This window comes from Panthera tigris, chromosome B1, assembly GCF_018350195.1.
Source record: "Panthera tigris isolate Pti1 chromosome B1, P.tigris_Pti1_mat1.1, whole genome shotgun sequence".
Classification (NCBI taxonomy): Eukaryota; Metazoa; Chordata; class Mammalia; order Carnivora; family Felidae; genus Panthera; species Panthera tigris.
This window is the reverse complement of record NC_056663.1, coordinates 197,823,420-197,842,976: the sequence shown is the minus strand read 5'-3', so window position 1 is coordinate 197,842,976 and position 19,557 is coordinate 197,823,420. Positions and strand designations below refer to the sequence as shown.

The window sequence follows — 19,557 nt, the reverse complement described above, 5'->3', positions numbered from 1 at the left end:
AATTAAAAGGACAGAGATGACTACTTCTGGGTAGGGTTGAGGAGAGACTTCGTGGAGGAGGTGACCTTTAGGTGAGCCTCGAAGGTTTTGCACACGCAGAGATGGGGAAAGGCAGGACAGAACATGTGACAGAGGCCCCAAGGGAGGGAAAGCACAGGATGGTAAAATCCCCTAGAAAAGCTGAGTTTAACCGAAGGAGTGTGAGAAATCGGGAATGGAGTGTGCCCTGTCCTGTCCTTCGGCCCTTCCAGATCCATTCTCTACCTTTTCCATGCTGTTCTTGCCCGAGGAGGCTGATTTTTATGGAGTGCTTGGCTGGGCTTCCTTGTTCTCTGGCTTCTGATTGGGTTCAGCCAGGGGGCGGTCCAGCAAGACATTGGAGGGCTAGGAGAGAGAAGGCTTGACTTTGGATCCATAGTCCTGACTCGGTTTAGGTGTCTGCCCGACAGCCCTAGAATTTTCTCCTTGTGTATATCAGGCGTCTGTGGGGTAGGATGGGGTTAGTCAGTAGGCTGGTACCAGCCAGCAACAGACAGGATCGCACTGCAGCCCCACTCAGGGCTGGCCCTGAAAGACAGCGACAAAGGGCATTCCTTCCCCATGGGCAGAACCTTGTACGATTCATCCCTACCTTTCAATTTAAGGTGGTTTTCCTGGGAGATACAGTTTTCTCTCTCTCTCTTCCCCTTTGTAGCTCAACACCGCAGTAGGGAGCAGGCAAGAATTTTAGACTCAGACACATTTTCTCTTAGTGATTTGGCAGTTCGTACTTCTCTTCCAAATATGACCTGAAAGGTTAGAGGTGGTAAATGGCTCTTATGGCATTTTGACTATAAATCTGAACTGGAAGAGAATCTGTAACCCATTATCAGATTCTGAATCAAGCTGCCTTGTCCTTCTCCTGTTTCGATTTCAGTGGAAATGTGTGTTTTTATTCTGTCAATGGACAGTTTACATACCTAATATACCTGATATTTAAACGGAATTATATAATGAATACTTGATGTGAAAGGGACCAGTTAAATACTTTAACTCCAAGGGATTTCATTAAAGTAATAAGGAAATTACATTTAATTTTAAATGGTAGAAAGATTTTTTAATGTTATTGCTATTAAGCATCTATTACGCACACTCAGCCCATTTTTTTTTTTTTTGCAAATGAATTCCCAAAGCACAATTCATCTTTATACAGGTGGGAAGGAAATACTCTTGCAAAATATGTAGTTTGATGTTGTCTTCTTAGCTGTGGAGAGAAGCATACTTTTCCAAAGAATAGAATGTGATGGTTGATTGGAAACTTTTGGAGTTACAGGCTCTTAGTTCTACCTCTTGAAATAAGAAAATATATATAAATGGGTCCCCAGATGAAGGCGTGGTGGGGTATTTTATAGCCCTAATTGACTCCAGACATAGAAGCTGTGATTTGTAAGCAAGCAGTGACAAGAGGAAGTTAAATCAAAATTAAATTAAGGGAAAGGAGGAAAAAAAAGAGATATCAAGGAGAGGTGATGAATTTTCTGAAAGCTTCTAAATACCTATCTGTGGGTAAGTGGGAAATCTGTGACTATATCTCAGTTATGTCAAAAGATGAAATCTGGAAACATTTCAGTCCTAAAAAAGATCTTTTCTCTTTTTATAAAGCCTTTTTTCTCTTCATTACTTGGTACCGTTCACTCAGTACGGGCATATTTGCTTCTATACTTTTCCATGACTCAAACCGGCAACAAAAATCAGTGTCTCCCATGATACACATGAAGTGATATTTTGGGAGGATTGGTTTTTCTTGTTTACATTTTGGGATTTTATTGTTGTTCCAGCTTGTGTAAATAAAATTCTCAGAATGAGAGCCTACCAGACACTGGTCCACGCCGAGCACCATTTTTGCAGCTGTGTCTGTCGGTCCCCCCTTTCCTAGCCTCCCCAGCCAGTTAATTCTCGGCCCGAGAGAGGACAGGGGCTGGCTTCTAGTCCCCATCACAGCGCAGAGCGCCGTGTGGAGTTTCACACATATTTGCGAAATGGACGAAGTGAGTAAACGCCTGGTGCTTCCCGCGCTCTCGTCCATTCTCCTCCATGTGGGTTCAGACCCTCGCCATTTTGAGCCTGAGCCGAGATGATGCAACCATTCTGAGCCCCCCAATCTCCCTTGCAGCCCAGCCGCTGTGCAGAGAACGCTGCTCTCATCGTGTTACTTTGCTCAGAAGCATTCAGTACTGCTCACTCCCCACACAGTGAATTTGGTTATTTGGCCAGCGTTCAAAGGCCCTTATAAGGCTGGTACTACCCTCTTTTCCATTTTTACGCCCTACACTTCCTCGGTCATCCCGCCGGCTTTAAACCAGCCTCCTCCGCTTTCTCGCCTCCTTTTTTGGCTCCTGCTGTTTCTCTCGCTTGGATGGCTCACCCCCCTTCACTTACTCAGATTCTACCCATCTTCAAAGGCACATTCTCTCCTCTCCTAGTCTCTTTCTTCTGAAATCAAAGCATTTGCTCATTAAGCAAGGAACTCCAGCCGTGGCACCTTCGCCGTACCGTTTTGGGTTCTCATTTAATGATCGCATCGTTGCCTAACCATCCAAGTGCTGTTGCGCCATCTCTGAACCCTTTCGCTTGCTTTTGGGTGTGGGGGATGGAGAGGGAGAGGTGGGACTCTGATTTGACGCTTCTCGGCATTTCACCTCGAGGCACCACAGCCTTGAGACGGGGCAGTGACTCGGTCATTGGTTTTGTGTTCCAGGGCCTAGGTCCGCGCCTGGCCCGCAGTGGGGATTCGGTACGTGGAATGTGAGTAAACGACTAGAAGGCATTCTCAAATACGTGTTTACTACTTGGACTGAAAACTAAAATAATCAACGTAGGTGATTTTCCATCTTTTAAAAGCCATAAAAAACCCAGTTTTTAATTTAGCTTTTTTTTTTCGTCATTAACAGTTCTCCCTCCAGCACTTCTTCCTTTTGCCTGCCTCAGCTTTGGACTGAAATGTAAATCAATTTCCTCTAATTCTTTTCCCTGTGAAATTGGAGAGCAGCTGTTTAGTCACCTCCTTATAAATAACCCTTCACCACGTTAAATTGCCTCTAGGACTTGCTTTCTCCAGATTAAATTATCCCACAGCCTTTTCTTTTTCTCATAAAGGCCTTTTTAAAAAGAAACATTTGTTATTTTTTTATTTCTTTTTCTAGCTCTTTATAAAACTTTATTCTTTTCATAAGGGGCTCACAGGCAACCCCTTACGAGGGCCTGGTTGCTGCCGCCTGGCATGGCGGGCACCCTGAGTCTCTCTCTTACCTGTGTGTGGGGCACCGTGTTGACGGTTTCCATCGCCTGTCAGGTTTGACTTGCTGCCACTCTCACCCTTTGTTCTGCCTCGTTTTCCTGTGCATTCCTTCAAATGTGTCGCTTGATTTTCTTCCCAGAAACCCTACCTTACTGTATCAGCAGCCTTATGGCTCCAGGTTACAGACAACCCAGTGCAGATTTGCTTAAATGATCATGGGAATGTATTGATTTATACAACACTCGAAAAGTCTCGTGGTATGACTTCACCTCCGGCGTGGCTGGACCCAGGGGACACGACAGTGTCGCCAAAGGCCTGGCTTTTCTCACCCTCTCTGTTCTGCCGTTCATGGTGTTAGCATCTCGCTTAGGGCACCTCCCAGCTCTTGCTTCACACTGGCCAGAAAGCTGTAGTCCTTGCAGACTTGGCTTCCCATACTGCTCTCTCCAGGGAAGGAGAGGGGCCCGGTCCGTGTAGTATCCATCAGAATCTTGGAATTGACTCGTAAGCCTATTTTTAAATCCATCCCTGTCCCCAAGGGGAGAGGACATACTCTTAGTTTGGCTTTTACTTAGGACCCAGCCCTGCAGCGGAGCAGTGTCCCTTCCACCCGATTCGTATAGCTGAGAGTAGGGGAAGAATGATTTCCAAGGAAATTCGGGGAGCTCTTTCCAGGAGGAGGAGAGCGGCGGATATGGGTGGCCAACAGTAAAGGTACTTGCACTCGAGATTGTGCCCTTTCACTCCGCCTTAGATTTTTAATATCGCTTGAAACGGAGGGTATCTCTGAGAATGAATTCTTTCATTTCCTCACTCGCTATTTATCGAGCCTCCAGCATACATCACGAATGCAGCCAGGTATCAGGCAGGCCACCGTGAGTGAGACTGGGAGAAACTCATAGTCTAGTGAAAAGAGAGCGCCAGGGGCAAATAATTACAGCGCGTGGTGATAATTGCTGTTCTCAAAGTACGTATGGGTCTGGAGGTGGAAGTGAAGACCACTTCACTTGGGAGGGGCCGAAGGGGGAAGGGCTTCCCAGGAGAGGTGAGTCTCGAGCTGAGCCTTGAAGGAGAATAGAGCGGGAAGGGAGGGGCATTATCCCGAAGGCCATGGTGAACTGGAAAAGGTTGGGGCCGGGGACGGACGCGGTCAGGTACGGATTTTGGAAAGATCCTACTGCTGGCCATGGGTGGACTCGGCAGAGGTGAGAAGGACTGGCAGCGAGGAGGAAGACGGCTTGAGCCGGCACCGCCTTCGCGTGTCCTCGAGGCGCAGTGAAGGCTCCGGCCGGAGTGAAGGCCGGTGACCGTGAGGACAGAGGACAGATCCAAGGTCTGTTTGACAGGATTTGGGACTTGTTAGATGTAGGAGATGAAAACCAGTGGGTCCTAGACTACTTCGAGGTTTTAATTGTGGGTGACTAGGCGGGTGGCCAGAATGAGTGCGGTTTTATAGTTATTTGAGGTGCCTGCTTAAAAGCCAAGGGACACATATTTGGCAGTTGTAAATACAGAAGTGGACCTCGGGGGGAGGTTTCTGAGCCAGAGATGCAGATGGGGAGACATCAGAGCGTAGGCGGAGGTTGAGGCCTTAAGGAAGGAGCAGAATTGCCGGAGGGGATTTTCATAATGAGAAGAGGGCCCCAGGGGAGTCAGGGAAGTTAGACACGTGGGTCCCTCCAGTAATGGACCTCTTCTTACCTTGGTGAAGGTAATGTCACCTGAGATAGCTTGTGGCGTGGTGGCTTTGAGCATGGACTCTGGGCTCCCCTACCTACTGGTGGGTGACTTGTGGGTAATGGGAGTAAAGTGGTACCTAATTTTGGAAGATTAAAGGAGCGAAGCACTTTGAAAGTGCTTGGCATGTAGGAAGTGTGATAAAGTATTTGATAAACGCAGAAACTAATAAACGTTGTACATGCTGTGCATTGTGTATCCTTCTCTGTCTCTCCGAGGCAGTTCATCCGAAATCGAAAATTAGTTTGTTTGGACTTAAATCATTTCCTTGTCTGAAAACTCTGGTGGCTCCAGTACAACGATGCAAGTATCAGACTTCTTGAAGATTTTCCAGATTATTTATTGGATTATTTTTTCCATTGCCTGTTAATTTTACCTCTGACTTTGAAGCAGCTTTGTTTCTTCCACGCTTGACATATTTTTAAATTGTTCCTGATACCTCATAGCGTACAACTCTCTCTCTCTCTCTCTCTCTCTCTCTCTCTCTCTCTCTCTCTCTCTCTCTTTTTAATTTCCTTCCTCAGAGTCTTTGGTAAAGTTCTGGAATGCTCTGTTAGTAGCTCCCCCGCATTTTGGTCAGTTACTGGCATGATACTTTTAATCAGGCTGCTTTTCTCATCCGTCTGTAGGAATTGGCAGTATTTTCAACTCCTCTCCATTATGGTCAGGAATATGAACTTGCTGTCTTTTCTTTTTCCTCTTCCATTTTCCCACGTAAATGTCTTGAACCACTGATTAGATCTGTGTGCCCACAATAACATAAGCAGGCATGAAGCTGAAACCTGATTTAAAGGAGTATGTACAGAGTCTGTTACTCTATGAAAGTTTTTTAGAGTCCAGATGAAAATAGAACAGTATTCAGGGTGTGAGTATGTTGCCGAATCTCTAACACTCGTTGAACCAGACATCGTGTGTGTTCATTTTTAAATAACCGGGTGGGTCACTTTTTTATTTATTATGAACACAAACACTGATGCTAACAGCCGGCATGTGAAAGGAAAACGGGCAATAGTGATGAAAACCATTTAATGATTAGTGAGGAAACAAATATTGTTTAATGAAAATAAAAACCATGTCTAAAGGGCCTAATGCTGACTTTTGGAAATATAACCGTGTTGCGGTCTGTTGTGTACCCTCTGTCCTGTACAGTAGATATTGTTTAAAATTGCTTGGGAACTGGAGCTTGCAATTGTGAGCCTGGAATGTCCTGCAGATAATTAAGTTGTGGTCAGGCTTTGGAAAAATAAAAAGTTCTCGAACTATGATTTTATAAACATGCTACAATAACATTTCTTTATATTTAACAGTTTCTTATAGAAAGCTGATACTCTCATGAGGCATTGATTAAAGGTAAAACATCAAGAAAGAAAAAATATTAAATTAAAACTTCACTTAGGATGTTGACAGTTGGCTTGTAATATTAAACAGATGTGTATGTTCCTGGGGATATTCTTCTTTCTGAACTGAATTGCTAAGTTGTATTTTTTTTTAATGACAACTACAAATTTTTGATCAGTTAATAATTTTAAATGCCCTCTCTACAATCTTCTGTATTCTAACTTCATCTGTAGTTTGAGCCCTCTCAATGATATAATGATTGGTGAAACCTTTGCTGCCGCTTCTAAAGTCTTTCATTTTCTTTCTTTCTTCTTTTTCCCCCTCTTAAAGCTTAACTGGGCTCTTCTGATTTCATGATGCATTCTTGGAGATTGATTCCTTGAAATAATTTTAGGATCATTGGGTGGAATTCTACCCTTTCAGATTTATGTCTATACTTTACTTCCATATAAGTTTCACATTGGTATTTGAGTGCACAAGTTGACCTACATTGTGGTATTGTGTTTGTGTGGTCAATTGTAAAGGCTTCGTGAAATGTCCGTGTAGCCAGCCATGCAGATCCGCTTGTACCCCCGTGCTGTGGGGCCAAAGAAATGTCAGTGAGGTGGACTGAAAGGAAACCAGGCCGTGGAGCCAAAAGAGATCCAGTGAATCTCTTTTTGCTTGTAAGGATTTTGCCATATTAGACAAATAGCATAGAGTCCAGTAAAGGCAGTGGAGTGGGGTGGGCAGAGCGGAGGGGTGGCTTTGGTGGGTAGGTCGACTTTGGTGAACAGAGGAGGAGTCAGATCGGATTTTGTAGGATGAGTTGAATGTATTTGACATCTTCCAAGATTCTTTAAATCTATTTGTACAACTAGATAAACTGTTCATTGTTGTGTTTGGGCTGATGAAAAAATTTAAATTCTGAAGATCATTTTAATTGTAAGCCTTTGACGTGCGGACATCTTATGTTCTCTGGAAGATATATTTCGCTGGGCAGGAGTCTTTGATTAACCTGGAAGAACAGTGTAGTTGGTTTGGATAGATTTATTTATCTTGGAACTGTGTATTGTTTGCACAGTCTTCTTTTTGGAATCAGTGTTTTTTCTCTGCAGATTCCATTTGGGAAGCTCTGATTTGGAGCCTCAGAATATGGAAGGCATTTCCAATAAACACAAACAAAGGCTCACTGCATTGTCTGAACGAGTACAATGACATATTTTATCATACAGAATTTTATCTAAGCTCAAGAGTAATGAATTCATTTTTAATAGCACATTATTTAAATGTGACTATTTGTTCTTTGTATCTAATAGTATAAATATTTGTAAGTGTCCTATTAAAGTTTGATTTAGGAGCAAAAATATTTTTTCATATAAAAATGTCCACTTTTATATGACAGGATTTGACAAGTATACGTTTCAGTGTATTGTTTTGTTCTCTAACTCATTGTCTTGTTCTTATTTATATTTTGTGTGGTTGTGGAAGGAGGAACAGATTTGTGTTCAGTGTCTTAGCAGTTAATGGAATCACTGCCATATTCTCCTAGAAATTTGAAATTCAAATTATAGTGGCCTTTTGGAAAGAGTTGGGAGCTTGGAGCTATGTGCAAAAATACTGGATAAAGTTTAGCATCATTTGTTACTCTAGAAAGAGCCATCCATTTTAGCTAAGAATCTAAAAAGCAGTAAAATAGGTCTACTAAGGTTTGTATCTGGTTTTTTTTCAGGGCTTTATACTATTTCATTCCAGTTCTCTCCCAAGGTTTTGCTCTAAAGGAGTGTTGTAAATATGTTAAATAGTTCTCTCTAACCAGAATTAATCATAACAGATTGAAGTAGAAAATGCTGTTTCTTCTTACCGTGGTTATTGCATCATAAGATAACTCTCTGTAAATGAGATTCTTTTGTAGATATTTTGGCTTGGCTTACCGATCCTAATTTCAGTACTATGCCTGATTTAGCAATAAGCTGCTGTGATCAGCGCCAGTGAATTGTATTAGGCAGGCTTTATTTTCTGTATCAGTGTGGCATTACCATCTTTCCCACCCCCAGGTCAGAAAAGCATGGTTTTATATTCTCTTTCAGTTTCAATGTTTGATAATTCCACCATGGGAAAAGGGACCTTGGGAAGTTTTTCAGGGTAGATGGTGATTAACAAATGGCACCATTTGGACAACTTTCATCCTTTAAAACTCTCATTCGTTCAGCCCATTTTTCTCTATCCAGTGTTCAGGTCTCCTCTGCTTTACAGATAGTGAGTGTGGTTCTGTTCGGAAGGGGGTTCTGCTGCTCACGGTTGCAGGGTGTTAGTTCTAACAACTGCGAAGTTACTCCTTTGGGAATGGAAGACACTTATTGGTCCCTAGTGGTCTGAAATGGGAAATGCATCTCCTCAAAATTTCCTTAGAACTTGCCATAAAGTTTAACTTTTGATTAGAAACAAAAATGTTAATAATTTTAGGTAGGTAGGTTGGCTTAAAGTGTTCCTTGAGCTGCAGTTGAAGTTACTTATTTTCTTAATCTCATTGGAAACAGATGAACGACACATAAAAACTTGAGTACTAGATTAGCACCTGTATTTCAAGCCATTTAGGAAATGGAGGAAAATTCTGTAAACGCTGTGTAAGTACTAAGTAGATTGAGGAAAAGCCGTCAGAAGTTTTCTTCTTTGTCATCTCTTTGTTAGCTTTATCATGCTTAATTTTCATGAAAATAATGTGTTTGTTACTGTGGTCACACCGTGATTTAGCTTTGGCGTATGTATGATATTTTATTGTCCCTGTCCTGGAAAATTATAGCAGTTTTTATGAGGAGTGGTTTGTGGGTTCACACAACCCACTTGGAGTGCCATTTACTATAATTCTCTTCTAAAAGGACCATAAAACATCATGTAAATTGTTTAAAAAAGGAAAGGCCTTTTTTGAGAAAGCCTAGGAAGAAATCTTTCCAGGCTTTTGTTCTTATAGTCAGTTTCATGATTTTAAGCTCGCAATTTATTTGAAACATTAATGTCAAAAAGTAAAGTGCATGTGTATGTGAGCAAAATGCTTGTGAGCTAGAGTCAGGGGAAACTCGGGCATCAACGCAGAATAACACACATCAAATTCAACACGCTATAAGTTTTGAGAATATATTTTCTGTGGCTTTGGAAATGAAATTATGGCAGAAAGGAAGAGAAGGAGGGAGGAACGGAAGAAGAACGGAATTAATTTATAGCATGTATATCTTGTTTTCAAAAAACCTCTTAAGTTGTTGCGTGTTTATAATCTACATTAAAGCACGGTTTTCGGTAACTGGTCTCGTGAAAGTCATGTTTAAGTTCACAAATAGATTTACCTAAAGAAACTTCCCTCCTTGGCAGTTTTTACCATTTTGGTTGACTTGTTGCTGTCAGTTTTTATATACACCCTTAGGAAGGAAAGTATAAAACACACAGTAACGATGCCGAGTTCTGTCATGGTGTTTTGTACAAGTGCCTTATTCTGATATTATCTTGGTTTTGTGTGTGAGCTCTATGGGGAAAACGGACGGAAATTGTTAATAATTTTCTACAGCATTTACGTTGTACTCTGAGCTTCTAGTCATTTAAATACAAATGTATCTTATGGTTAGCAAATTGTTATAAGAAAATCCAAATATATGTGAAATGTAAAGGAGAAGCAGCTTTACACAAGCAGCAGTTTTATATAAGGATATAACAAATATATAATAGATTTAATTTTTTTATTAAACCACTTCTTTAGTACATGTGAGATCGTGATATTTGCAACAACATTTTATAGGACCACTTGTAGATGATAGCCATGTTTACGTAAATAGTGATATAAACATTTGTGCAGTTTTCCCTTTTCAAATTAGAGTGTTTTTAAAAACACAAGGTCGTCTGTGTGATTTAGAAACTCCTTGGTTTTTGAGAAGAGGAGGTTGTAAGTAGATCGCATTCGGGTCACCTGGCTGGCACAGTCAGTAGAGCGTGTGACTCTTGATCTCGGGGTTGTGAGTTCAAGCCCCCCGTTGGGCATAGAGATGACTTAAAAGTAGATCACATTCATGCATCTTACAGAGGGTCAGTAAATTTACTACATGACTGTAAATCTTTTTCTGAGTATACGGACTTCTTGCTTACATGCGTAATTTCATGAATTTCAATTTAAGGTTTTAAAAAAATTTTTATTATTAAATTCCTCCTTATCTGTTAAAACACACAAAACTGACTTCCTAAAACATATAAAAAAACGCTTTATGGAATTATTCCTTATCCTACACTGTCGTCTTAATTTTTGGGGTATTAGGGTGTTTCTATTGTCATGGGACCACAGGGTAGCTAACTGAAGTGAATTTGGGGAGTAGAAAATGAAGCTGTAATCGGAAAGGAGATTTAAAAAGGTAGAATGTGATACCATACCGTGACATTACGAAAAGTAGGAATGAAATGAAGAATGTGCTGGCAGCCTGGCTACCGCTGGTCCAGAGCCGTCCTTGGAATATTCTACAGCTTTTCCTGGGGGCAGTGTGGTGGAGTGGGGGCTCCTCTGACCGAGTCTTGAGCCTGAGAAGCTGCTTTCTGTGGCTAAGTACACTAAGCAAAGAAGACTTTTTCTGGCATTTCAACCCAAGCTGTTGGGTATGCCACAGATTTTCACAATTAAAAATTTCATGTCTAGCTCTACTGAATAAATTGTTTTAATATGAGATGTTTGGAAATAGGGTAGGCACTACCCTAAAGGGACCCAAAATCTCATTTCTCCAAGTTAGGTATTATTTTCCACTCTGAATTTATAATACATTGCTATATAATGACATCACCAATTGTAAGTGATATAGAAGGCTATGTTTAGGTATTTTCCTCTTTTAGATTAGGAAATAGTTTTCCTTTTTGTGTTAGCACAGACAATATATGTCCTAGGCATTTATAGTTATTATATAAAAATGCATAGGATTTGAGTCACGCATGTGTTCTCATGTTTTATACATTATTCAGTTGTAAGAAATCTAAACTTTATGCCTAACAATTTTTGTCCAAAAGTTGATGTTTCCTTGTTTCTGTTTTTCACTTGAGTCAGGTAGAAAATATTTTTCATCGTCTTTAGATGACCCTAAATCATTTATTATCAAATACCTAAGTTGTGTTTTTTTTTCCCCCTGCTTTGGAAATTTCCACCAACATAATCAATTCCTGTCGGAAAAGGGGTACAGTTTTTCAGTTTTTCCCCCAAAACTGCAACTTCAGAAAATATGTAAGAGATGTAGCAATTAACCTACATGCACATTTATAATACTAGAAAATGGGCAGCTAGTTACATTCAAAGACAGGATCTGATAGGCCCAAATTGCTTAAAACATCACAGTTATTGAAGATATACCCCAGGGAATTTGAGAAACCATTTAACAGATGAAAGTACATTTTGAAAAGTCTGACCTTACAGGCAATCATAAAATGAATCAAAACAGTGCTTTTTTCCCCCTGAAATGTACAGAGCCCATCTGTGTCTAATCCAGTAATTATAGACTGTGTTCAATTACCTTTTCAAACTTGGAGCAGACTGGAGACTAGGCAGTGAACAAACATAGGGTTTTGTCTAGACCTCAATTGACCACAGTCTAAAACTTGAATTTATATCTAATTTTATTTTTTGTTTGGCTTGATAGTTCCTAAAAGATTCATTTTTGCTACTTGGTGTTTTACCTTCTTAGATTTGAGATCTTGCGTTTTCTCATCACAAAGGCTTTTGTATCAGCAGTACCTTATGCTATAATCAGATGTTTGTTTTCTGAATACTTATGCCTGCAAATCAATAATTTGCACTGGAGACAAGACTGCGGGGTGGGGGAGGGGATTATACCCTGAGTAGATTTTTTTTTTTTTAAGTAGCCCTTAAAATATTGCTGCTGACTAGAACTCTTCTTTATGTGCTAGGAAAAATAATTTATTTTCCTCTTCAGCTTAGAAAACTATAGTTCAGGTAATTTTCAGTTGCTTTGCACACTGGATAGGATGTTTTTAAAAATGCATGTAGACTGCTGCTAAAACATCTCTCTTTTATCAAATATGTCTTACAGGTTTTTTTCTCCTTACACATTTTTATTACATTTGCTCATCAGGCTGGTATTCATTGTGAGATTCAGTGCGTAGTGTTGAAAACCCCCTTCAAACCGTTTCTCTTAATAAGTTCGCTTATGATTTGATGAATCTTTGAGTGAGAATTTGAAATGCCATGGCCAGTTCAAAACATTGACATTTTATCTAGGAATCTTGGCCATTCAAGATTCTCTTAAAACACACGATGAACAGAAAGATGAGCAGTTTTGAGAGTGCTTATGCAGTCGTCAGTGCTCCTTTCCCCCACTACTTGGTATTAAGGTCAGTCACCTTCCAGTTAGCATTGGAAGCACACATTTTGAGGTATTTATTGGATTGTAATCATTGCATATTAGAGCATGAATTTTTCTAGGAACTTTATGGCCGTTCCCAGTATGCCACATTCTTTTTTTTTTTTTTTAAAGTTGTGTTCATTGAGGTTTTGCTGTCCTTGGACGTTTTAAGGAATCTGTCATGGGGGAGAGAAGTAGTTTTACCTGGTGGCCTGGATGTGCTTTCTGAGAATTACACTGGGAAAGTGAAACCCAAAGATTACAGACACCTTATGCTTTATAGATCTAGGAGACAATTGCTCAAGAACAGTAAGTAGGACAGCAACTGCCTCCTTCCCATCCCCATGCTTCTTAGGGTCTTCACAGAAAAGGTGAAAGATTAGTCTTCTTAAGTACGGAATTGAGAGGCCCCTTGGATCCTCTCATTTACTCCCTCACCCGATTTCAGTAAAAACGTTCTTGCTTCTTTGTCTACCCAGTTCCTAGACCTGCATTCCCTCCTAGGTCCTCCTTTCGTACATAACATGTGGGCCCCTGATGCTACTTTCTTCATGGTGCTTCGCGCGGTTTGGATTTTTGTATTTTTTTTTTTTTAACCTGTTTATGCCATTCCCACTGGACTATGAGCTTCTTCAGATCAAAGGCTGAACGTGTGTTATGTTCTCCCATTGTATTCCCGCATCAGACACAATGCCTGGCTTGTGGCAAGCACTTGCTCCTTGTTGGCTGAATGATAGACTCTCTGTCTGCCTTTTGCCCTTTCTCCCTGGCTTGGTCACTATATCCCTTTTTTTTTTTTTTTTTTTTTTTTTTTTTTTTTTTTAAAGATCATCCAAGCCTCCCCCCGCTTTTTTTTAAATTTTAGAGAGAGGGAGGAAGAGAGAGAACCTCAAGTGCTCCACACTCAGCACGGAGCCCAACGCAGGGCTCGATCCCACGACCCTGGGATCATGACCTGAGCCAAAATCAAGAGTTGGATGCTCAACCGACTGAGCCACCCAGGCGCCCCACTGCTAGTCTTTCTCTCCCTTTCCTTTTCCTTTTATGCCATTTCATCATATAGGTCTTATTTCCCTAGATGACTCTAGACAGGTGATGCCCCGTCCTCAACACCCTCCATTTTCCTTTCAGCCAGCCAATTACTCTTCTTTTAAAAAAATGATCCATTCCTTTGAAACCTTACTGCTCCAAACTACACCTTCTGTTTTATATACTTGCACTTGCCCGGTATTTGTACTTAACTGAACGTAGTCTTGGAGAAATCATGTTTTTTATATTTGAGGACATTGCTTTCTGCTCTGTTGACAAAGGGTTGTGCTATTATGGGGCTCATGTGAGGTCTCAGTATGTGTATAATAGCCAGCGTTTCTTAAAAATGTTCCATTTTGCCATTTTCACTTGATTTTAACAGTCCTTTTAGGAAAGCCTCCCTGTTTTATAGATGAGTAAGAGACATGAGCTTCAGAGAACCCAACTTGATTTGACTGGAACCATAAGCCCCAAAGTGGCAGGACAATAATTCAGATCAGGGTTTCGTCACCCTACCCCCCGGTACATCAAAGTTCTTTGTAAATATTTTATAAATTTTATTTTTATATACATTCTGGACCCATAGAAAATTGTGCTAGTTTGTTCATTGGCCGAAATGACACAGCCTGTAATTATGTCTGTTATAACTGCAATGTTGACTGTTAGTTTTCCCTACTTCTTGAGGGCACTGGCCATATCCTGTTTGGTTTTCAGTCTATAGCACGTGGTCATAATAGAAATGAAAAAAGAATTTATTTGTTGAATGAATATAGTGAATCAAGTGAAAGAAATAAAAGAAATGCAGTCAAAGTATAAATCTTGAACTCGTGTAGTTAACATACCTTATTTTTGTCCGAGCGCTCTACTGGGCACTGGGAGAATAGTTGGGAAGAAAATAGTGCTTGCCTTTGACAAGTATATCATCTACATTTGTTAAAATATTTATTTTTGAGAGAGAGAGAGAGAGAGACAGGCAGATAGACAGAACATGAGCAGGGGAGGGGCAGAGAGAGAGGGAGACACAGAATCGGAAGCGGGCTGCAGGCTCTGAGCTCAGCACAGAGCCCGATGTGGGGCTCAAACTCACGAACCTTGAGATCATGACCTGAGCCGAAGTTGGACACTTAACTGAGCCACCCAGGTACCCCACCAAGTACATCATCTAAGAGAAAACAATGGGCCAGTGTAAAGACACACAGTGAGTGTGGCACACAGAGATGCTGGTCTCTAGTCTGCCTCGATTTCAAGCCCCAGCTTTGGCCCTTTCTGGCCGTGCAACTCAGGCAAGTCATTTCACCTTTGTGTGTGTTAGTCTTCTCCTTGGTAAAATGGGGGTTTTAAGTGCCTGCCTCATAGGGTTGTTACAAAAATAGTTAGGAGTAGTGTCCGTTCATAGTAAATGTTCAATAAATATTAGCTTTTATTAATATAGGCCACAGAAGGCCGCTGGGCCACAAAGATAGGCATCCACAAATAAACACATGTAAACATACCTGATTATATATAACAATAATGGCAAAAGTAGTAGAAAACACTAAGGAGTTGCCGGGGTAATTTGGGTGGCTGAGGCTGAGTGAGGTCATTGAATACTGAACAGTGAGTATGGGAGGAGAACATTCCTAAGACAACGGTGCATTCACCCAACAAAACATATGCCGTGTTTCCTGCATATGCTGCCTTGTGGACGTTTGTGAATTCCACAGGTCAAATTTAGGGAGAAAGGTGCTAAAAAGAGCTCCTTTAGCCAGGTGCCAGGACTCTTCCTGGGGTGCGCCTTCAGAGGGTAAAGGGTACAGATTAGAATACCATGGATCCCAAGGAAGAGGGAGTTTTGATTAAATAATCGGTTAAGAATCATGCAACAGAGGAAAGACCAGCCGGTTATCATGTAGAGAATAGTTTCAGTGAAGAGTTGAGAAGCCATTTCCTAAGGTATTAAGATTAAATAAAAGGGATTAACATTAAATAAATGGTTGTGTTGAAAAATAGAGACAAAGTGGATCATCCATTCAGGGTCCTTAGTATTGAAAGGTTGGGAGTGAAGGATCCTTAAAAGTTAATAGAAATCGCATCTAAACAACACTTCAGTGTTCTCTCTCTGTCTCTTTTTACCATAACCAAATAGCTGAAAGAAAGAACATTTTTATTTCTTACTGTAAATTTTTAAAAATGAGAACAATGATAAAATGAATTTGACTCATGAAGTCTGTTTTCCATTGAAGTTGTACTATCTGTTGCCGAGCTTGACAAGTTGATTGCTTAACTTGCGACATTATTTATGCAACTGCTTTCCCATCTGTAGTGAGAAGATTGAGAAACATTGCTCTGATTTGTGTATCTACGAGTCTTCCTGACTCATGGAGAAGCCTTGCAGAAGTAATCGCTCGGCGTACATTTGTGGAACACTTTCGGGGTGCTGCTTGATGCAGTGAAGTCATAGTGTACAGGTCTTGGCCTCGTGGTTTTTGAAGTCTGAGGGTTGCCCATCATTTCTCTTTAGGCTGGATTGTCCCCCGCGGTGGAAGGTGGAATCTTACAGTTTTCCCTCCAGTACTGACTCACATATTTGCATGCTTTTCTCCAAGGTGGAGAGAAATCATGTCATTTGTAAAAGCAATGATTGAACATCAGTCTTTTATAAGAAAAGATAGAACTTTATGGTTGTTTGATCACAGCCAACTGGCACATTATTACTGCATTAGCAAGGAGACCTCCTGACCTCTGGCTTGGCAGTGAAGCTGTTAAGTGTGGGGCCACTTTTTCCCCATTGGAGGATGAAGAATCTTGGTTATTCCTTTTTGTTGGGTGTCTGTTTAAAATGAAGAAATGTGATTGTTAGTAACCGTGGGATTTTGGAGATTTCCACGGTGCCGTATTTAAGTAATCCAGTGATGGGCCTCGAAAATATTATGAATTCTTTATGTTGCTCCCTGGGGTGTGTAGCCCCAAAAACCAACTATAGCCCAGAGCCAAGAACAGAGAGGGCTGTGACCATTAGGCCCAACTCCTATCAAGCTGACTGAAAGGACTCCTCTACACCTTTAGACTGTTTTCTCCGTCCTTCCTTTAACTGTGGCCCAATAAAGGGTGCTTCCTCCGAGATAAGGTTCTAATCAGGTGTTCGAGCCTACTTCTGTGGAGATCACAGATGCATGCAAAGCCCCTTAGGAGTTCTGGCCACGAGAGGCAAAGCTGAGATTTGTGATTCAGGCTAGTATACCCACGCCCCGCCCTGCCCCGCCCCTGCCCCATCTCTACTCGAGGGGCAAGTGCTTCTTGAATGAACACAGAAGATAATTTCTGGGAGTTGCTAATGAGAGAAGCAGGAAGGATTTCCTCTGTCCTATCTCCTCTTAGTCTTTGGGAGAGTCTTAAAATTTTTTTAACTTAGACTGTTTTCTTCATTTAATTCTGAATTGAATGCATTATGTCCTTTTGATGTGTATATTATCTTATTCCTGGGTTTTATTCTTGAACCCAATTGGAAAGTTTCAAGGCAAACATTTGGTTTTCTGTTAGCCCACAAATTGGGCAATGGTTGTTCAATCATGGTCTTCCGTTGACTTAGGCAGAGTCACATGTTAAAAGTATATTTTGTTAGTAACCCACAAAGCATACCAACCGTCAGTCCTTTGTCATGTCTGACTGTGGGCAGTAATATTATAGTAATAGTAATATTCCCAGATTTCATCTGTGGATTTCTTAAATGTACCGTCCAGAAATTCACTTTAAAATACATCAGTGACAAAACAGCCGCGAGCATAGGATAGATATTATGTCCTCTGCCCACTTATCCAAAAATTAATAATGGTCTCCCAGTAGACTCAAATGCTTCCTAGAGTACCTTACTCACAAATCCAGTTCAATATTGTGAAGAACTGTTAATAACCGTGGCTATTTGTAGTGGTTATGCTGATTATCCAATATTAAATGGTTGTGGTACATACCTGTTATTTTTTCTTTGTCCTCAAACCTACCTTTTATCACCAATAGCACCTTCTTCCTTTTGGGAACTGATCCCGCCTCTGACTTCAAACTGGTGGTTTCAGCGGATGCTGCCGTGTTGCCAGGTAACACCCCCTCACCCCCTCCCCTCCAGGTCCCAGACCAGGTTCAAATCAGAGCAATCGGAATCCCTCCCTAGGAGTTTTTAAAAATTGGAATTAGGAAAGAGACTCATTCTTTGTTCAGAGGCCTAGATTTTAACGAACAAAACTCAGGAGCTGTTTGGTGGCCATGTGTCCATTGCTGAGAATGGAGCTAAAATGCAGAGAAAAAGGACTTAGAAATCAAAGGTGTTTTCAGTCTCTGCTTCCAGTGGTTTCAGAGGCCCGGCTCAGTCGTTCCCTTTCCCGTGTTTTTTTCATTAAACCAGGGCTTCTCAACTGGGGGCCGTTTTATCTCCTCCTGGGGTTATTTGGTCACGTCTGGAGACATTTTTAGTTGTCCCAGCTAGAGAGCTGTAGCTGGCATCTAGTGGGTAGAGGCCAGGGAGGCTGCTAAACCATCCTGCAGTGTCTGGGACAGCTCCCGTATCACACAGAATTATCTGGCTCAAAAGGTCAGGGGGCTTACGTTGATAATCCCTGAATTTTAATCCGTCTTGCCAACATGTTGAATAACCTTAGCATCATTCAGTACCTCTCTCCCCTTCTGCACTTTTTGAAAGTTAGCTAGAATTAGTTTCCTTTCAAGAGAACCTGAACTAACCTGGTGGTATACATAAACCGTGAGTGTAGTTTGGTTATTGTCACACATTTCAGTCCCACATTGAACAGAGTTTCCAGCACATAGCTGACCTCATGTACAGATATCCCATCCCCTGGGTTTAGAGGGACTGTTAATTCAGCTGCCACCCAGGTTCGGATGGACATTTGTTGTCTCTTGGGTTCCTAAACAACATATTCCAAACTCAAACTTTTGAAGCAAAGCCCACTCACTCATGAGTCGCTGTTAGTATTGCATCAAAATTATGCTGTCTTCTCTAAAATACCTCTTGAGGGGCCTCTGGGTGGCTCAGTCGGTTAAGCGTCCGACTTCGGCTCAGGTCACGATCTCATGGTCCGTGGGTTCGAGCCCCGTGTCGGGGTCTGTGCTGACAGCTCAGAGCCTGGAGCCTGCTTTGGATTCTGTGTCTCCCTCTCTCTCTCTGCTCCTCCCCCGTTCATGCTCTGTCTCTCTCTGTCTCAAAAATAAATAAACATTTAAAAAACAATAAAATAAAATACCTCTTGAGGTCCACATTCGGCTCATACAGGAGGAATGAAATACCCATTTTTATGAACAGCTATGATGAAAAGAAAAGTTCAGATATGTGGAACTAAACCTAACGCTGTCTTGGAACAGCCTTGATCTAGCATTGCTGGCGGGAGGCACAGCCAGCATCTGTATTTACGTGGGTTGGGCAGCCAAAGTTCCTCTTTGAAACTTTCAGAAAGAAGGTACGTTCCGACTCCCCTTCGTGGATTTCTCAATGAACAGGCTGATGAGCAGTGTCAGTGATGATCTGAGACTTTGCGCATAGAGAGCCCTGCAGTTTAACACCGAGATTAAGAATCAGATTTAGTAACGGGGCGCCTGGGTGGCTCAGTCAGTTGACCGACTTTGGCTCAGGTCGTGATCTTGCAGTTTGTGAGTTCGCGCCCCGCATCGGGCTCTGTGCTGAGGGCTCAGAGCCTGGAGCCTGCCTCGGATTCTGTTGTCTCCCTCTGTCTGCCTCTTCCCCCGCTCATGCTCTGCCTCTGTCTCTCAAAAACGAATAAATGTTAAAAAAAATTTTTTTTAAGAATCAGATTTAGTATTAACCTACATTTTACACTA

At 41.4% G+C, this 19,557-nt stretch overlaps 1 protein-coding gene across 2 annotated transcripts in view; it reads left to right on the top strand.

The window, feature by feature from the left end:
- STX18 (syntaxin 18) overlaps window positions 1-19,557 on the top strand; it is a 121,162-nt gene that overhangs the window by 14,190 nt on the left and 87,415 nt on the right. The window contains exon 1 of one of the 2 annotated variants that reach the window (XM_042984947.1): window positions 17,731-17,807. The exons of the other annotated variant lie outside the window; for it this stretch is intronic. Coding sequence (XP_042840881.1) covers window positions 17,790-17,807 — 18 coding nt within the window. The 5' untranslated portion in view covers window positions 17,731-17,789. Of the gene's footprint in view, window positions 1-17,730; window positions 17,808-19,557 lie in introns of those variants that run through there. 2 annotated transcript variants of the gene reach the window in all.